At 39.8% G+C, this 21,335-nt stretch overlaps 1 protein-coding gene across 1 annotated transcript in view; it reads left to right on the top strand.

The window, feature by feature from the left end:
* Positions 1–21,335, top strand: part of LOC102024845 (chromosome unknown open reading frame, human C10orf11) — a 494,818-nt gene that overhangs the window by 281,719 nt on the left and 191,764 nt on the right. Inside the window, exon 7 of the mRNA XM_013516966.1 lies at positions 9,451–9,535. Within this exon, the coding sequence (XP_013372420.1) occupies positions 9,451–9,535 (85 nt within the window). The remainder of the gene's footprint in view (positions 1–9,450; positions 9,536–21,335) is intronic.

Raw genomic sequence — 21,335 nt, 5'->3', positions numbered from 1 at the left:
AGCCCAGGCTGGCTTCGAACTCATGGCAATCCTCCTGCCTCAGCCTCCAGAGTGCTGGGATTTTAAGCATGTGCCACCACGCCTGGCCACCTTTATAGAAATTTAAAGTCTATTTAAAGAGGTAAAATAAGAGAGAAGTAAAAAAAAAAATCATAGCTAATATTTAATGAGCAATTGCTAAGATCATTGTCTCTTTATGTAATCTTGACTTTTATTGTGTGGAGAGGCAGGATAGCCTCTTACTAGTTAAGACAGTGGCCACTAGAGGCAGCTTTCCCACTTTTGTTTTCCCTAAAGAGGTCTCTGTAAATTTCTTAATTTCATGGGTCCTCTGTTTCCTCATCTATAAAACCAAATCTGGGGTTTTTGTGGTACAGTTACAAAGATTACGTAAGTTAATTGTTGGAAGTAGTTTGACAAAGTCCTAGACACAAAGTGTGGTCTATATTGAGCTCTTTTCTTCCTACTCACCATCGTGACGATCATTGTCATTATCATTTCTAAGTCAAGGGAAGTGTGGCTTCAATAACTGAAATAAAAAACTCAAGATCATCTAGCCAGGTGGACCATGGCTCTAAATCTTGCTCAGTAAGGGATCAAAGAAAAGGGAGCTGGGAGGAAAAGATGATATACAAGTTTTTAATAAATCAAGAACAGAATCTTTATGGCTTAGTGTTTTTCTTACTATGCTTTCCATTCCTAAACCATAAAATAGCCCCTTTGTCTCCAGCCAAATATTCTTTTGGATGTTCCTTAATATGATATAGTGGTTTACTGATAGGTGTTTAACAGCCAGGTTAATGAAAAAAAGTATACATACGCTATATGTACATAAATTTATAGGAATTTGGATGTGTAGAACACCAATGATAAAAATTAATTATGTAATACTCTTATTATGAATTCTATAAGGCCACTTGGTTCTCTCAGATACGTTCAGTGATTTTGGCAAAACTCTCATATCTTGTAGCAGTATCTACTATCACAGTTGACAAGTCTATTTCCAATAGGAATGCAGGTTGGTACTTTTTCCTTTAATACAGATGTCAGATTTTTTACTTATTTATTAGTACCATGAGCTAGTTCTTGTGAATTGGGTAACAGGTTCTGAATACTAGCAGATTATTTAATCATCTTTGTGCTATTACCAACTAATGGCTATAGACACAATATCCTATTAAGTTTAATCTGAATCATTAATATTTTCCCCAGCATTTACTTAAGTTCAGGAAATCAACAAGCTGGCGAATCAAAACCTATTTTGTAGTATTTGCCAATTTCTGCTGCAAATACTCTCCCTTATGCCCCAGGTCAAGCTACCAATGCAATGTCGCTAAAGACTTAGGAAGACATAGTATATCACTGTATAGTATTTCTACCATGTAGCTATGATAGAATCAAATAATTTCAAAAGCATTAATGACAGTATAATTCTGAATTCTATAACACTATTAGTAATAGTATAATTCTGCATGTGTATAATACCAGCATTCAGAGGCTGAAGCAGGAGGATCTTGAGTTTGAAGCCTGGATATATAATGAGTTTAAAGCCACCCTAGCCTTGAGCCATAGCAAGACCTTAGGTATAACTTTGTAATTAAGAAGTGACGAGTTTTTAAATATAGTGTCTTTACTTCCTTTTTTTTTTTTTTTTTGTCTTTTTGAGACAAGATCTCACTATGCAGTTCAGGCTGGCCTTGAGCTCACTTTGTAGCACAGGCTGGTCTTGAAGTTGTAATGATCCTCCTGCCCAGCCTCCCAAGTGCTAGGATTACAGGCGTGTGCCACCACCCTGGCTTATCTTTATTTTTAAAGAGAATTCATTCAACTGTAGATACATACAATTTAACTTAATTTTAGCTAGTGTCTATGTTTAACAACTGATGTACAAAATCTTTGAAAACTTAACCATTAATTCTTATGAATTGATAGGCATTAATTCTGGTACATCACTAATTATATGATCCAGAAGGAAACAGACCTGAAACACTCCTGTCCATATTATATAGATAATTGTCATATTTATCAATAAAGAAGCCAACATTTTTATTCACAGACCAGGCCAGAAAACATGTTTCATATTAATATGAATTGAACCCTAGCTCACTACAAAAATCTTCTCTGCCTTCATTTTTACACTAAATAAACCTAAGCACTTTGTTCAAGTGGTTGAGATTCTCAAGTTGTGGAATCAAGCTATGTTGTTCAGAATTTCAAATTTTCCACAGACCAACTGGATGTTGTTGAATAAGTCATATAACTTCTCTTTAAATTTTAGTTGCCTTATCTGTGAAATGGTAATAATAATAATGGTAATTGCATCATAAGGTTCTTTTGAGGACTAAATAGGTCGATGTATGTAAAACACCTGCATACTAATGCTCAGACAATGTGATGTGAGACACCTGCACATTCCTGAAGTTAAAGAGGTGACACTGATTATGTTCTGTGTTTGAACATAGGATGGGAGCTAAACCCTCAGCAGGAATGAAATAGCAGCAATACTGACTTGTGCTGCATCATACTCTGGGTAAAGTTGGTTGTTTCTAAACAGGATGTTCTGCCTTTAGAAAAACTACCCATGTGCATAATTAGTAAATTCCTTCTTATCGTTAATCTTTTCCCAATGCTTTCAACAGTTGCCTTGGTAGGTGCTGCAGGGTGTTCACTGTCATTGTAGGACTCAGCTCCTAAAATCCTGAAGTCTGAAGCTCTACATAAAGGACCAGACAAGTGTGCAGCAGACAGAGATGCGTGGCAGAGTGGAGTAGTGGTCAGTAGGAGGGCGTTACAGCACCCTGGGGGAACAGTGCAGAGAGGGTCCGTCGGCTCTCGACCACCGCTGTGGGCTTTAGGGGTCAGGCTAACCTGGCTTCTAGTCATACTGTGGATATCAGAACTGCATAGGCTTGGGTTTGTTATTTATCTTTTCTATAGCTCAGGTTTCTTTTCATTTTTCAAATGAGTATAATAGCAGGACGTACGGTGTACATCAGAAAACCATTAACACTTAGTATAGACTGAAGAACTACTGACTCCTATCTCACAGCTGAGCCCTTTTCTTTCCAATTTTCTCTTTCCTCCATAGCTCCTAGTGTTCCTCCCTCCTCTCCCACCTCTCTTCAATCTCTGATTTGAGAGATGCTTCAGGGACTGTCAGTTGTTTCTTATCAGCATTGGTACAAAGCTCTAAATATTTTAAATTGCAAGAAGTAGTACTACATTAAAGTTTAAGAAATCATACCACCTCAAACTGGGCATAGGGGCTCACATCTGTAATCCCAGCACTCAGGAGGCTGAGGCTGGAGGATCATTGCCATTTTGAGGCCAGCCTGGGCTACAAAGTGAGCTCAAGGCCAGCCTGAACTGCATAGCGAGATCCTGTCTCAAAAAGATTAAAAAAAAAAAAATCATATCACACAGCTAAGAAACATCTTTTGATCTTTATTAACTTCTATTGATTATAATTTTTACATAGTAAAACCATAGCATGTGGTTTTAATACTTACTATATTCATTTAATATTGTGCTACATGTCTCTTGTGCTGATACTTAAAAGTTTTATTTGATTGCCATAAGAAAATTTGAAATTTCAATAATATCCAATATTTAGATTGTTTTCATTTTTATTCCATCCTGTAAGTACCAGCTAAATATATTTTGGAAGTTACTTCTCTGAATGATTTGTAAAGTCTTTTTTGGTAACTCTTACAGTATATGATTTGATTGCTCAAGTAGTAGCCCATAAAGTGCCCAAGCTAGAGTTCTTCCTTCCTTTTTCCCCTTTCCTCATTCTTTTTGTCTGTTCCTCCCTCCCTGCATAAATATTTGTGAACAGCTACGCTGAGCCACATGCCAGATTGGGCACTGGTAGAATCGGGCCCCCTGTAGATCAGATACAAACAAGTGCAAAGTCTTCCAAGGGCTTTCTTATCCCAACCTGCATCTTCTCTGAATGACTTCTGACTTGAATTTCCCCCATCACCCTCACTCTGCTGATATGTGCAGCTATCCGTTATCACCTCTTCCCCATTCAGATCTTTCCCTATCTCTTGGTTATAGATTCACCCTCACCTCCACCTTGTTTTTTAGTTATTCCCCTCTCAGTTTCTTGGCATCTGTCTCTGGACAAGCTGGACCTGCGTAACATTCCCATCCCAATCCATCTGTCACTGACACTTGCTGTCTTGCTTCACAGCGAAAGTCATGGTACCTCTGTGTGGAGTAGGACTGGAAGTCTCCGGCTTCACCCTGATTCTTACCTTCTCTAACGTTATCCTTCAGGCCAGACAAATTTTTCTGCTCTGATTCTGGCAACAGGGCTCACATTTTTGGGTTGAATCATAGTGATGAGTATATAGCTTTATCTTTGACTTGAAAAAGATTTTTGGGGTGTCATTGTTCAATAAGCATGTATGGACTTCTTGTAGTTTTGCAATAAGTTGGGTGTGAGGCTTAATAATATAGTTGATTTCAGCAGATTATGTAGCTAATTCTAAAAACTTCCATTAGTATGAATGAGCAGCAAGTAATGATGTAATTATTGTTATGATGTCAAAATAGAGGGCTGGGACAACATTCTGTGTCGACTCAGAATATGACATTAATGTCATAGTTTGATGACCCTCTATGATCAATATTAATCATTGTCTGATTATTATTTTTTGGTGCATCCAGGATGCAACCAGGTCCTTATTTTCTCTGTGTTGATATTCTCAGTACAGGGCCTGGCATGTCCTAGGTGGTTACTAAATACTTGATAACTAAATGAGTGATGTGTTTTCTTCTGAGAGAAAAAATAAATGTTTTTAGAAGAGTCAGCTTGATGCCATGGTTTCAGGGAATGAATTGTGATGAAAAGTGAAGATTGCTTTTACTTGAAAGAGGCTGACAAATTTCCCAGGCCCTGGATCACTTTATGCAGTGTATGATTTAAGGGTGAGTGAGCATGCCAAAGTGTTCCACTTGAGCTGAGTGATGGGGAATGAGTTGTGGAGCTGTGGTCTTAGATGGTATTTTGTGAAAAATAGTGGAAGATTTATGGCTATTAAACAACTTTGTAGCTGCTCTCTTCTTGTTGTGAAGCCCGCCAGCTCTCTCTTCCTGTGGTCTGTATCGTGTTCCTTTCATGAATCCACGATGTTCACAAATATCCCCCGGACTGCAGTTTTCATGGCTTGCACCCATGGAGAAGAGCCTTGGACTTTAGACATTTATCTGAGGAAGTTCGTTTTCTGTGATTGCTAAGTGAGGTTCTCATTCTGCAACTCTCTCATAGAATGCACTGTACTTTCATTGAATCTTTTCCAGCTGGGTTGCCAAAGTTCTCCCTTCCTCCCTGCATTATGGAAATTGCAGAGTGCAGTATATTAGGGACTATTACTGTGATTGATGGGAGTTTAAAAAATTATTAGCAATTCTCCAATTGTGAATGGGAGAAGCATCAAGGAGCCTTCAGTATACTTTGGCAGATCCTCAGCACAAGGACTTATGAGGATGGGATGAATACTTCAAGTCTTGGCATTCGGCAGACGCATATTTACCCATTATCAGCTTTTTCTGTTGCATGGGTCACACTCAGTAGCTTTAGAAGAAACAGAAATGAGATACTTTCATCACCAAAATCCAACCAGCAATGGCGTTAGTCCACGCTATGCAAGGACTAGGGAACTGTTAGAGGAAATTTCCTCTTATTATGGACTCATATCCATATAGGACTGCAGGGATCAGAGATGTAAGGAGAGACGCTGCTTTTTCAATTTTCATGGTTAATTTCAAGAAATTTCCAGGATGTAGAAAAGTGAAAAAAATTATGGATCCATATAGCTGCCATCCAAAATGTGTAGTTTTTAATATTTTGACATTTTTCATCACATCCGTCCCTTGAGTGAAAGAAATCATCATCACTTATAAAACTGACAATCCCTCACATCCTGTTAGCCCCAGTCCTATCACACTGCCCCTGGCAAAGATGTTTTTGAAAATAAATTTAGGTCATTTCTTTGATTATTTTAACATGTATCCATACATATATGAAATCAAAGAACTATGTTTTACACAAATAGTATTGCTGTACATTTATAATTTGGCAACTTGTATTTTCTCTCTGTATAAATTTTTAGACCTATTCAAATTGAGAAATATAAATCAGGTTTATTGCTCTTAAATGCTAAATATTATTCTGTCATACGAATAGATGGCTTTTTATTTATCCATTTTCCTCATTGACAGACACAAGTTATTTCCAGTTTTTTCTGTTATAAATAATGCTGCAATAAACATTGTTTTATGTCTCAACTTGCAGACCTGTATGAAATTTTCCATAGTATATATATTTTAAATGAAATTGCTGCACCAATTTTCAATTTTATGAGGTGCTGCTAAATTACTCTCCAAGGTAGTCGAACCAATGCATGTTCCCGCTGGCAAGGGATGAGAAGGTAACACTTTCACTTCCCTGAATCCCCCCAGCACTTACTATTATGAGACTTAACAGTTTGCCAGTATGATGGGTGGAAATATTATACCTCATTTTAATTTCTATTGCTTTTAATACTATCACATTTGAACAACTTTTCCTATGTTTCCTGACTTACGGTTTTCTCTTCGTTGAAATTCCTGACATTGCCTTTATTTTATCTATTACATTTTCTATTGACTTTGGGACATTATTCACATATCCTGGATCCTACTATTTTATTATAGATGTGGCAAATGTCTTCTAACAGGAGATAAAAATAAAATGTAAAAGTACAACTCCTTGCCACGGGCAGTAGGGAAATTGGCAAGGATTTAAAGACTGGAAAAAATCTTTATAGTCCTGAAGATTCAGATTTGCCCAAATTTCCTTTTTCTTATTTTAGGTATCTCTTCCTAATTTAGGAAAAAGAAACCATTATGGAGATTTTTCTGCTGATGCTTCTATTATCTTATATTCAAAATACTGTAGGGATCCTGCTTCTATTTCAGGGTGAGTTCTTTATTCTTTAGCAGACAGTGTACAAATTTAAGGCATCTAGTCCACCACTTTCACATCATAATTGTGCTTCTCTGAGTCGTGCTCATAAGCATAATATTAGAAACAAGATCAAATGGGCTTCTTTTTGATAAAAGCCAAGTCAAGAAATCTTCATTTGTAGTTGTTTTCCTAAACATTGAGCCATACAAGTCCCACCAAAAGGCATAGTTTGCAAAATTGCCCCTTTCCTAGTTCTTTTCTGTGACTTAGAGTTTATATGGACAGAAAAGTAATTAAGTTCCTGGGCTTGGAATGATGACTACAAGACAACTCAAGCCACACCATTTTTGTTTTGCCTACACTTGGAAACAAAACCAGTTCTCTACTCTTAGTTACAGAACTGTAATGTTTTGCACAATCAGAGGTATTTGAGAAAAGGTAGTGTTTCTTCCAGTAATTTTAGGAAAAGCTGTCATTAAATCATCAGTAGCCCAAATAGACATTAAAAGCACTAAGGAACACCACAATATTGCATACTGGATTTTAGGTTCGCTTTTCAAGGATGAGGTAGAGCAGGAATACACGGAGAAAGAATAGTATATCTGTGACGGTCCTTGTTCACAACACCAAGTGTCCTGCTTCGAGCACTGAGACAGTGTCATATTTATTGTGTTTCCTTCATCATAGAGAGATTACTGAAGGTCTTCAGTACCAAGCAGAGAGACAGTGGTGACTATAGTATTTGAATTTTCATCCAATTTCTGGCTCTTCCATGTTCTTGCAGCTCCCTCAATATCTAATGATAAATATAACAATTCCTATCTACTTTTAAAAACATTTTTCTTGGTGACTGAGCTTTTATCCTTTTGGAGCCCATGCCCTTGGATCAAACTTTAAATACCATATATTTGCCTTATATTTGCCTTTGAGCTGGAGTGAAGAAATGCTCCCTCAAAATCTGTTTCTACCTAGGGACAGAGTTGCTGGTTTCAGTCCCTTCAGAATCCTTTCTCTAAGTCTCCACTGAAAGCTGCTTAATCAAACATCTCAAATGTCAGAAATGAAGTTTAAAGGATTTTTCCAGCTAGTAGGTCTAATCTCCTACTTAGCTTTGATTCCCATAATGTAGGTAATCTCTTTGGAGAAAAGGCTTGTTTCTAGCAGGGCAAATATATCCCATAGAACGCATTTCCTATTCCGAAAGAAAAATGTAGCATTAATGAAATTTACTTTCTCATGGAGCCTAGAAAGGTTGTAAGCTTAGGATTCTGATCCTAGCAGATGTTCTTTTTGGATATTAAAAAGAGGTTGCATTTCATTTAGAAGTCTCAGTTAAGTATTGCAGTGGTGATACTTCTTGCTATAAGCACGCATGCTCTGAATGAGACTTACTGGTTATTGGTACTACCTTACCAGCAATCCAACAGTGCAATTTTTTTTTTTTTTTCTGCTGTACCCCACAAGAACATATTGTGCAAGAAAGAGAATTAACGTCCTGGGCCATACCACACACAGTTCTGCAGTTAAAGAGATGTTTGTGTACAGTAAAACAGTGTCATCCTTTTCTGTTAAAACCTTGGAACGACAATGTTTTGTTGATACACACTATACAAATTGAGCACCCCCAATCTGAAAATCCCAAATCCAACATGGTCCAACAGTGCCCACATGATGCCACAAGTGGAAAATTCCATGTCTAACTTCATGCGATGTGTTATCGTCAAAATGCAGGCACACTATAAATATTGTATAAAATACCTTCAGGCTTGTGAAAAACTTGTATAGGAAACATGAGTACGTTTTATGTTCAGGCTTAAGTACCATCCCCATGTATCTCATTATGTATATACAGATATTTCAGAGTCCAAAAAATAAGAAAGCCAAAACACTCTGGTTCTAAGCCTTTGCACAAATCCAAGTTTCAGATGGATTTCTCAATGCTCCTGTTCACTTAGCCAGAAGTTCAGTTGCACAACTGGTGACAATTTATGCCCTTTCCTTCAGCAATTTCATGCTGCAAAGTCTTGCTGTTCTGACTTCCTTCTGACTCCATGCCACCGTGCCCTGTAAGCCCTGGTTTTCCTTACCCACCCTGGGGCAGAGCTTAGCCCCTCCATTAGTTTCCATAGAAATCTGCTCACAGACAGCATTTGCTTTGTGGGAATTACTGGGAGAGGGCCTCTGATAGAGACCCCAAAGTCTGCTCCATTTCCTGCCTTCCTTCTCTTCCTCCTCCATCTCCTTTCAGTTCTGCACAAAAGCAGACCGCTCCATGTCAGAGAGCCATTCCCTTGGGCTGAGGCCCCTCAAAGCTCTGTATCCTCCCCTGTGCTTACCACAAATATATCCCCCCAAAGACAGCTCTGGCTTCTGAAGAAGAGTCTCTGTGGGTAATGTTTTCTCCAGGCTCAGATCCCAGGGAGACATTTTTGGTCAACAAGGGTATTTAGCATTTGGTGTTGCTTCTGCTGACATTTGCTTTTCTCATGCAGCCTTCCAGTGGGGACGTTGATGCCTCTCAGGAGCACCAGTACACACCTCTGCCTTCTGCTTCCAGAGAGCTCACCAGTCACCGAGGTGAGAATTCAGCTTTTCTTGCTCTCAGTGGTCGTGGGAGCGACGCTGCACACAGTGCTCTGGGCTCCCTGCTGCTCGCTGGGCCCTTTAGAAGGAACAGAGTGCTTTTTAAGTCCTTGATGAGAAAACCACACCATCAAACCTACTGATTTTCACCCATATTAACCAGAATGTAGTAGCAATCTAATGGGAGGCCTATAAATCCACTGTATAATATAATTTGTGATTTTTTTCTTTAAAAAAAGAGTTATAATACAGAAAAATTACTAAGGAGATCATCCCCTCCAGGAATAATTATGGGAAGAAATTGGGAAAGTCGCTAATATTTGTAAAAATATGATCGTTTGGGAATATAATAGCTGAACTCTGTATTTTCAAAATGAATACACTCTGTGTTACAGCTCAAAGGAATTTCAGTTTGCTTGGTAACATTAGAGAGAATCCATGTGTAGTTTTGGCTGAATTCTCTGGTCCTCGACACATTAATTTGGTTGACCCAGTTCTTCCAAACCCTGAATTCCTGTTGCCATTTCTCTGGTCTTCAGTTTCAAGAGCAGGCAGAATACTGACAAGGAATGTCCTTTGAAAATGCCTTATTCCTGGCTCCTTGGTTAGGCTGGGTCTATGTAACTGCCTGAGTTGAAGTTGTCAAAGGTAAGAGCAGGTCATGTGGTATAATTTGTTTACCCTGTTGTATGCTGGATATATTTGGAACTGTGTGACTCTTCCGAGGTTAAGTAAAAACAGCTTTGGATTGAGGGCATCACAGATTCTAAGTGTTCTTTCCTTTGGAAGAAAATTCCCTTTGACCATGAGGAGACACTGAATAAGGACTGCCACAGTATTATCATCCCAGCTCCACTGCATGGGTAGGTAAGACTGAAGAGGTACCCAGAAAAATGGCGGAACTGGACCTCAGAGATGACTGACAGGCTTTGTCTCATAAAGATGAGAGAGTAATGCAAGATTCCAGGTGTCTGTGATTGAACTTGTGATGCCCATTTGATATTTGGGCATCAATAGAACTTTTCTACCTTTAAACATTCTTTAGCGTAATTAGAATTCACTTGTAGCTCCCTTCACTAAGTGTCAATTTTGAAAAAAATCAGTTTTTCTCAGAGTCAAATGGAAGAAGCATGCTGCCAGTATGCTGTGTTGAGAGGGGGCATGAATAGGTCTCCATCACTGAATGTCCTCATCATGAGGGTCTCCATGTCCCTTTATGGACTGCTTTGTGGGAATTCCCCCAGGAGCAACACATTAATTCTTACATTAGCATCATATCTTTGTGAGTTGATTTCCTGACTTCTTATATTTGGATAAGAATAATTTTACTTCCTAGTCTATTGACTATCTTGCTTAGGACCTGAGGCCTCACAAATCTCAAGTCTACTTATAGAAGTTTATCTGGCCAGAAGTTGAGATTTCACAAGGGGAGGATGTGATAAATGAATGAGAATTTGTAGCAATAGGACACTTATCAAGTACCATTTTAATAGTAATATCAGAAATCTGAGCCTTAAAGGGGCAAAAAAAAAAAAAAAAAGACCATACATTTTTAAGGTATTTTGTGTTATAGTTTTAATACGAAAAAGATGCCTAAGATAAAGTGCAAATTGGTGCTCTTGGTACTCTTGAACATCAGGGTTCAGCATAAATGGGAAAGGGCTGGGGATTTGGCTCAGGGGCACAGTGCCTGCCTGGCAAGCACAAGGTCCTGAGTTCGATTCCTGGTACAAAAAAACAAACAAACCCACAAATGGGAAAAATGGAAGAATGTTTTTGAAAGGAGCCAGTGGCAGACATAAAATATTTCCACAACTGTTTCACTTATTGATTGCCTAGTCAGCACTAAGGATTTGGGTGTTGAAAAAAATAGGTCTGCACCGTGAAACAATGTTTTCTGAAGCTGTGATTATGAGCAGACAATTAAAGAACCAAAGAAGATCATTAAACCTAGTTTATGGTTAGAATCATCTATGAAGGAAAAAGATGAGACTAACACATTTCACCTTGGCATGAATCAGATACCAAATGGGGGAAGCCATTTCTTGGTACTCAGAATGAGAGCACCTAACTCCATGCTGCTTTTCATATTTAAGGAAATTATTCCTAGCTTATGATTGTATAAATCACTAAACTACATGGATGCCATTTGTTAATACCTTCATGGAAACAGCTTGCAAACATTTCTGCAGAAAGGGACAGAAGGTGTCTCAGGGTGTGAAGGCAGGTGACATCAATTCTCCCATGTACAACCCTCCAGGAAAGCTGAAACCTGATATATAAAGTCTTAACTGGGACTTCTACTTGAAAATAATTTTTGATTCACCTAGTTCCCAATCTCTTTTCCTTCCGCACCAACAACTATAAAAACTGGTGGGCAGTAGTTCATGTGCAAATTGCTATTTTTCTATCCCATCATGTTTTTCCTTTGTCCTTCTATGTAACTTCCAGTGTCGAATGTGATAAGCCCAAGATTCATGTCCTGAGTACTATAGATTCAAATGCAAGGGCTTAGGATAATGATCAGGAATCAAAGGGCTCAGTTTTTCCATTTGTACTTTCAGGTATTCCATACATCACAGGCAAACTCACATCTAGAATTTTCTGCTTCCTGAAGGAAACTTATCCTGATCTGAGCTGTATTGGTTTTTGCTCCTTTTGAGGGTATTTATATTTTTTTCTACCTCCTCAGTGTGATTGTTCTTATTCTGCTTTGTGTGATAGAGTCCAGGTTTATATATCTTAAAGCCCTCATAGATAAAAGCTGATGAGAGCTGATACGAAGTCTAGCTCTTCTTTCCCATCACTCATTCCTGCTCATACTACAGGTATCAGCTTGAATATCACAGCTCCAAGGTGGACACTTCTGATCTACCTTACACATTCATATTAGATCACTTATCCATATTCCTGGACTGTCTTCTGAGACACGGCATAACTGTTTAAGCAGAATGGGAAAGATTATATTTATCTGTTCACAACCATATTCATGGTGCCTGGGAGGGCCTCCTACTTATTTGAAGCTCAATGTGCGCTTGCTATGGTTTAGATCATTGCCCCACATATCCCATATGTTGGAGGTGTAGTTCATGGGACTGTTGCAAGATGGTGGATCTTTCAAAGGTAGGGAAAGTCTTAAAGTTATTAGATCCATCTTAAAGTTATTAGATCCAAGACTTTCCTAGTGGAAAGTCCTAAAGTTATTAGATCCATGCCCTTGGAACAGATAGGAGGATGCAGCCTGTCCTCTTCCTTTCCTGGCCACAGATTGAGTGTTCCCTTCATACATGGCCCAGCTGTGATGTGCTGCCTCACTCAAGCCCAAAAGTATTGAGCTGAGCTACAATGGACTGAAATCTCCCAAACTGTGAGCCAGAACAAGCATCTTCTCTTTCTAAGGTGGTTGTCTCAGGTATTTGTTACAGTCACAGAAACCTGAACAACATGGTACTCGTTCAGAAAAAGGAAGCAGTCATGAAAACCCCTGGGAGAGTACCTTTAGATTCCTCAGTGGTGATTTGGTTGCATGTGAGACAGGATCCCCATCTTTCTTTAAGGGTGAGCACAGTAAACGGAAGGGCTAAACTCTGCATCTCAGTTTTAACTCTGTTGCTTTCAAAAACTCAACCCATCCAGGACGAGGCTATGCCTATTGATTCATTGCCAAAGAACATTCAGCCACAAAGCGTAACCTTCAGGTTGATAATTACTTTAATGTCACACTTTTTAAACTTTGGTATTTTGATGGTAGAGAAGGGAAAAAGATGAATTGGTGCAACTGATGGAATTATTTCCCTGGAGCAGATACTCTCAAAGAGAGGGCTGGATTCTTAGAAAAATAGGGGCTGGAGTGTAGCTGTGGATTTAGGAAGGTCCACCTGAAAGCTGAAAGGACATACGAATTAAGTATAGTTAGGGACAATAGTTACATTGTGCTGGAGGGAAAAGGAGAAAAAGTACAGTAAGAGGAATTACCTGGAATTGTTCAACATCAGGGTAAGTATCCAGAGCTTGGGATATAAGGTATAGTATTCTCACCAACACAGAGGGTAGTGGCACTCAAGAACTTGCCAGAAAGTTTCATCATATTTCAGGGACACTGTGGAATTATTCTACTGTTCTTCTCAACCTGAAGCCCTAGACAAGCATGTGACCCTCAAGAAGTTCCCACATTGCAGCAATCTGTGCATTGCCCTTGTTTCCCTTCCAGCCAGATTTACAAATAATATTCCAGTGCTTCTTTTTGGAGGGCACTAAACTAGATCGATGGCCTGGAGGGAACTCTGGGAAATAGTTTCCCAAAGAAGACCTTAGAGAAGATTGGTGGAGAGGTGATAACAGGGAAGCTGCTACCTCTCCCATAATCCTACCTCACCAACAGCTGTCATACTGAGGATCCCATTCCATTGATTCCCACATAAACATATTAAAACTTAATTGAAACTTAGTGAATATCCCTGAATTTCACACGCCCCCATGCTTATACAGTCTTAAAGATGTGCCAGTCTTAACTTTCCATATTAAGCATTGAACTTTAAATGTACAAAAGGAAGAAAGCAGAAGATGAAGAGAAAATCTGTTCGGCAAATTTCTCTAGCTTGCTTGGAGACGACAGCCATCCTACTTTGATTGTTGCTGGCAATCTTGCCATTATGTTATGGACACAGTTTTGGGACATTCATCTTCCTCTCCAACCAGGAGCTTGGTGTACTCGTGTTTGAAATTGATTGCTGGGACTGTCACAGAGTAATTTACATGGCAACTTCTCATAATTAGTTATTGTTTGCAGTTTCCTTAATGTGAGTTGCATTTTATGCTTAGCAATTGATTTTTCTGTATCTCTCCACAAAGCAGGTCAATAAGTGCCATCCAGAAAATAAATGAATGAATGAATGAATGAATGAATGAATGAATAAATAAATAAATAAAGACAGAGAGAAAAACTGTGGGTGTTTTTTAAATTTTTATTAAAAAATATAGCCTGAGATATCATAAAATATATTTTCACTGAAGCTGTAAATACAGAGTTTTTTTGCTTCAGCTGATTAAGTCTGCCCAAGTGAAATGAGTAAGAGAAAAATTAAATGGATATTGTGAAAAAGTGGTCAGCAGACAAAGAGGGTTGGGAAGGTGGGGCAGTGTTGGCCAGGAAAACTCCATGCCAACAGGCAGAGTAGAGTACTTTCAGGAGGGCTCAAGAGAAGGCTGCTAGATACCTGACTTCTTCCCCACAATTTGTTTGGGACTTAGAGGATTTGGAGGTAATCTGTGTCTTCCAGATAATGTTTTTATTTTTAAAAAATTTATCCCATCTTTTCATGTCACACCACAGACAGTGTGAAAGCTAAGTAGATTTGATTGTTATAAACAAAATCTACACAGACAAATAGCAAGGAATCAAGGAAAATAGAGAAGCATTTATTTAGTATCTCTTAATGGTTCAGCATCAAGGAGCCTTGTAGCCTACTACTTGTTAGGTCACCTGGTCATGTAAAAAAGGTGGACTGCACAGTTTGATGGTTCTGGTGCTTTCAGCAGGAAGATCTCACCTAAGATCAGAGTCTATGACTAAAGTATCCTGTTTATACATTACCTCTTTGATCCAGAATATTTAAATATTCAAGGGAGTGATGCAAGCAATCTCCTGTGAGCTAATGATCGAATGATTTCTAAAAAAAAATAGCACTGTTGCCTGGCAGATATGATACCCTGGGTTTGGCCCTCAGGACCAAAAATCTAAAACAAAAAATTAAAAATTGACACTAATTCATAAAAGCATAGCAGGTCCAAGATTCCTCCATGAGAAGGGTTGTGAAAACTGGATAAACCGCCACCATCAAAAACAGGGAAGAAAGGGAGAAAAAACTCCTTGCCACAAAGACCTGTTTTTGAGGAGTGAGTGAGTGTGTGTGTGTGTGTGTTGGAGGGGTTGTCAAATAAGAACATGGCCTTGGCTTGTCTTTCATAATTCATGCCACTCTTTGCCCTGGCTTTGCAGGGGAAGAGTATGTTGGTTTCTTGTGCAGAACTATTATTAGCGTTTTCTAATTATGTAAAATGATTTCCTCTGATGACATTTTCAACAGAACCTATTACTTTCGTTTTCTCTCCCTCATAATGCTTTTATGGGTTTATAATCTTGGTGGAATTCTCAGATGCTGAGAGATGCTCAAGTTTCCTTTATTCAATCGAGGTGACTAGTGATTTGACAGTCGTGGTTGACAGGTTTATTTTATCTGTGTGGCAGTGGGAGTCTATTTTCAGTGTGTGCGCTCTGTTCCCAAGTAAAAGGACTTTACTAAGTGCTGAATAAATTGTACTTTCCTTTGATTCTAGACCTTGCTGAAATGGTTTAAAAACTCTAGCCTGGGTCATCAAATTCATCTCACTGCTACTTTGCGGGGTCAATAGCTTCACTCTGCACGGAGCTGGGCCGGGCGGATTGGAATGGAAGGTAGTGTAGATTAAAACTTCTGCATGTATCTAGATAGATGTGCACATGTGAGCCCGCTGTCTGGGAGCACGGCAATGATGGAAGAGCAAGCCAAGTGGAATCTGAAGATGGATGAATCTGTTAGACTATTACCAAGACTGGCATGGACTCCAGCCAGGAAATTTAAGCAACCTCTTTTAAGCATTTGAAATCCATAGGAGTCTATTTCCTATCCTTTTTCTCCAAGGATAACTTTTCATTTGCAGTTTTCAGTGTTATTTTATTTCTGTTCTTTGGGCAGAACTGTAGTATACACATGGACACAGAAGGGCTGCAAACCTGGGTTTTCTGTCCCCAAAGCAAAGCAAGGAGTGAAAAAAATGGACTCCACTCCCTGCTCCTCTTAAGCCCCTAGACAAACCTTGCTTCTGTAAAATGAAAGGTCAGAAAGATAACCTTTCTCCTCACACAGAGTCCAAATAAAAATGATGGTAAAACACACTTTCTCTACCTTAAAAAAATTGGAACCCTAAAGTTACAGGGTGGAAAATTTTAAATGTGTTTTCAAGAACATGGGCTGATTCTTATCCCTTTAATTGCAGGAAAGAACAGGGATTTGGTCAAATATGACTCCTGAAATTACAAGGATTCCTTTGAGCACAACCATTTCAGGGTTCTTCCAGCATGTCTTTGTTTAGTGCCTACTGTGTACAAAATATTTTAGGATTTGTGGAGAATTCAGAAATAGGGAGTATCATCTCCCCCTCCCAGGAATTGATAGTTCAAATGAGGAAGTCCTACAAATGATGTAATGCTAATCTAATAAGATATTATCTATGATTAAGGGTTACACTATTTAGCAGAAGATGTACGTATGTACAACCAATATTTAGAAGGGAATTAATGAAGATGATCTAGCTGGCTGTTTGGAAGATGTTGGTCTTGATCTTTGAAGAATCTGTTGAGCAAGGGGAGATGGGAGGAAAAAAGGGCCTCCAAAAAAAGGGAAACAGAAAAAAGAAAAAACACAGGGATAAGGCCAAGCAGAACCAATGAGAGAAAGGACCCAGTTTTGAGAAGATATTAAAGGAAGTTCCGTATGTAGAACGGTTCCATATTTTGGCAGGTAGTTTTCATACTTTGGAAAGCCAGAAGGATTAATATCTGACTTAAAAGTGTGTTATAGGATTATTGATCACAAATAGTATGCAGGGAGGATTGGAAATAAAAAGAACCGGGATTCCCAGGGGCACCTATAAGATACTGTTGAAGGGAATTTGTTCCAGTTCTAAAAGTTTTAGATTTGTTGACACCAAACTTTTGTGTCTATAGACTGTAGTGCTTCCACAGAGCAGGTTTCTAGCAAAGATAATTTAGGAAGCCACTTGATAACAGATGGGGCAGACAGCTGGGGCCAGGATACTGCCAGTAGACCAGGAGGGGGCTCTTGTAATGGGGACCTCATGGCCACTATGGGGTTGTTGCCTGGGGTTGCCACTGATTTTGCTCACCGGGTCTCAGGCATTCGAGCAAATGGACAGACAGTGTTTTTCCATACTATATTCTCCAGGGAACTTCTGATGTTGGCTTTTGCAACCAATAGGTAGAGCCCAGAATCAATTAGGACAAAGTTGACATAATCCAGCTTTCAGTGATCTTCATCTGAAGTGGCTGTCTGGGTGGGGGTACAGAGAACAAGAGAAAGGATCTGAGAAATATTCCTAGCAAGCACAATAGACTGAAAGACCGATTGTATCTTGGGATAGAGAGACACCAAGAAGCAGAAAGCCGGAAGGAAGCCAGCCTGGTGCGTGGGAAGCTGTGGTCTCTGCTTGGGCCCCCTCTTGTGGACCCTCCCATTGCAGACTTCTCCTTGTCATTCATGCATGAGCTATCATCTGCCCTATTAAATGGAAGGCTGGTGCAGTCAATGTAGTGGAGCTTGTGGCAACAAGAACAAACAAACAACAAGCAGGCAAAGCAGCCACAAAAATGTGTTCTCATTCTGGGCTTTGGCTTAAAGATAGGCTACATTCTTTTGAAAACTTAACAAGTGCTTAGTGTGTTTTATTGTTGACCCTCAGGCTTTTGGAAGAAAAGCTATTGGAAACCAGCTCTTTGGGTCGAGATTGTTCTGCTGAGAGTTGTACCCAGCAGTAACTCCCCAGCCTCCGTCCTCCCCCCTCATTTTGTGTCTCTGTCCCATCTAGAAAATTTCACCGCTCTGCCCTAGCTTTTGCCTCATGTAGCGATTTTATAACCTTTTTTTTGGAACAAATAAACAAACATCTGGAATCATGTGGTACATTTAATTAAAAACTTTGCATTTGGCCAGAAATGGTAAAATCATGAAAAATGGCCTGTCGGTGAGCTCAAGAAGGCCAAATGATGACGTCGTTGGCTGCGAATGGATTGAAATTGAGGGAGGTGAACACCTGCTCCGTGCAGCCTGGGTCCTCCAGCTCCCCCCGCCCAGCCATTAATATTTACTGCCTGGGTTTTTTTTTTTTTGCATCCATTCTAATGAAATTTTTTTGGTTGGAGGCTGGTTGAGGGAGAGGGCCATTACATTTCCAATAATCTTGGATTTGTTGGGATGTGTGCACTTTATACAGGGTGTGGTATTGGGATTTTTGGGCTTTTCATTTCCCTTACTCAGAATTCCATATGCTTCAGGTCACTGCAGGGGCCTCTTTCTGCTTCTGCCATCAGCCATTCTCCAGTGGTTTTCAGGAGCGCTGCTCACACACACAGGCCATCACCAGGGGACATCAGAGATGCAGGAGAGCCTGGAGGTTCTGCCTTCAGGAATCCTACAGTCTAGCTGGTGACAAAAGAATGCAAAGAAGAGGATGTTAGAGACCAGATTGCAATGAATTAATGTAAAATATCTAAATCACCTTTACTTGTGATTCTAGAGCCGATGATACTTCACTCCATAAAAGAGAATAAGTGTCCCAGTGAGCTGAGCAGAAGAGGTTCATCCTGTAGATAAAAGGGCTCAAGAGAGTGGAAAAAGGACCAAAAAACAACCAATAATTTCAGAGTCACCTTTCTTCTGAGGTGGAGACAGAACAATAGAAAAATAACTGATTAGTTAATATCAGATTACTTTCTGTAAGGGTTAAAGCAGATGGAATTGTATTATTGTCATGTCAGTTGAAACTGACTTGTTTGGAAGACTGGCTCTTCCCTTTCTCCTGATTTCTAGCAAGGCTGAGTAACAACTTAGTTTCATTTGGTAGGGTTGTAGAAGGAGGGACACCATGTGGATTATTAGTCTGGTCTGTTGGGCCTTTGTATTGGAGCTTCGCCCAAAACAATGGCCTCCTGAAAGGCCTCCTGATAGGTGTATTTAACAGGAGAGATCAATGAAGTTAGAAAGATTTGGAGGTAGCCTTGTTTGATGGTGAGTACTAAGTTGAAAGCACCTTTCTCTGGGTCATTGTGGAGTGTTAAAGAGAACTGGGGGGGGGGGCAGTAGAGGAAGTTCTTGCTAATTTCAGGCCATAAGCCTGGGGAGAGTAGGGGGAGATAACCTTAAAGGAAGAGCTCAAACTGATTATTCTATGTTTCTGATTAGCTCGTCCTTTGCAAGACATGTCAAAGGAAAGTAGAAGTTTTGTTTGCACACGGAGAGTTGAATATTGAGTGATTTAGCTTTGCACTGTAGTTCTCTGACATGTCAACCATTTGAAGATTTATGCCCAGGATGAGGTCATTCTAATGACAAAAGGAGAAGATTTTTCTTGTTGCACAGAACACTGGGGAAGTGGTTAGGGGGACAAAGGTGCAATGGGGGCCATTGAGGGTCGATCTGGGAGAGAGTGAGTGTTCCTCAACTCAGGTGTGGATCCGCAGGGGATACTGGGAAATCACCATTCCCCAAAGCTTTTGCTGAAGGGTATGCTCACGGGCCTTTGAGGTAACCTGCAGGAAGCCAGATGAAGCTTACGCAACTTTTAATCCAGACTGGATTTGATCAGAGGTTCTCTTAGGTCAAGGCCAGTTCAACATTTTCATGAAATGAAACCAGTGGTTCACCTTGACCCCTGTGGACTTCTGCAAGAACAGAGCCATGTGCGATTATGCTGGAACAGCGCCGCAGTGTTGCCGGAGTTCCTCTTCCTAGGCTCTTTATTATTCTTGCGCATCTGTTTCCTTAAATACTCTCTGCAGAAGCATTAGCATGAAAATAAAAGAGTACAGCAACTTGGAATTTTCCATTCGTAGCTTCCTTAGTCTACGGGGTCAGAGTTCCCTCCTCAGGGATGCTAATGCAAACTCTGTGCGCTGTTCCAGGGCAAATGTTTCTCAACTAAATGACAAAGGGGGTGGGGGCCAGGAAAATAATGCAGCGCTAATTCCCAAACACAGACTGCCCCGAGGAGGTCCCCATTTAAACTGCTGCTCTCCCACCTCTCTTCCCACCCTCCCCCAAAGGGGGAAAAAAAATATTAGGACGGACATCTGTGGGATAGCAATAAAACTGTCTTCTCCCTTGTGGATTAGCTCTTTATTCCTTTATTTATCTTGCTATATAGCTCATCAGTTTCTCCCAAATCAAGAGGATCAGATGCAGTCCCTTTTTGTTTTTGATTAGTGGAAAACTGCACAACCATCCTCCTCCACAAATTTTCATCGCTCTGTTCTTGCAAATTTTCTTTTCTTTCTTGGATTTTCTTTCTTTTCTTGGAGTTTTCTTCTTGTGTCTGTTTTCTCCCTTTCTTCATCTGCTCCCTCGGAATCTCTCTGGAGTTTTTACTTCAGCTAGTGTTGAAATCAGATAATCAAGGTCCTCTGCAGAAATGATCACATAGAACAGTGAAGCCTGGCATAGCTGGGCAGTGTCATAGGACAAGGAGAACTAAGCCCACAGGTTAAGCCTACTCCATAGTCTCCTTTTTTTTCTTTGAGAATGCCTAGAAATTTATTGTTTCATTTAGGAGATATCTACTGAGCGTGTACTCTGTGTTAAAGTTGCATTCATAACATAAGGAGTAGAGTAATACATATAGCAGTGCTGGGGCTCAAATGGTACCCTAAAGTTTGATGCTTTGACATTGTTGTGTTCTTTGACCGGTAGGACACTGAAAGGCCTCAGAAGTAGCCTCAGAACCAAAGTCTCTCCAGCTGTCCCCGGTCTCCTCCCCTTATTCCTCAAACCCTCCTGCCTCCTAGACACACCATAGAGAATTAATTCCACTTCCTTAAGGCAAATTATAGAATCTAAAACCTGTTACTGGATGTTGGGTCCTGGGGAAATTATTGCCAGGTTCTTGGTGTCCTCAACAGAGAATTGGACAAGACACCCAGAAAAGGTGTGGAGATATACATTTATTGAGGGCAAAAAAGAAGTAT

Source organism: Chinchilla lanigera, unplaced genomic scaffold, assembly GCF_000276665.1.
Source record: "Chinchilla lanigera isolate Chin_1 unplaced genomic scaffold, ChiLan1.0 scaffold00036, whole genome shotgun sequence".
Classification (NCBI taxonomy): Eukaryota; Metazoa; Chordata; class Mammalia; order Rodentia; family Chinchillidae; genus Chinchilla; species Chinchilla lanigera.
This window is presented reverse-complemented; position numbering and strand designations above follow the sequence as displayed.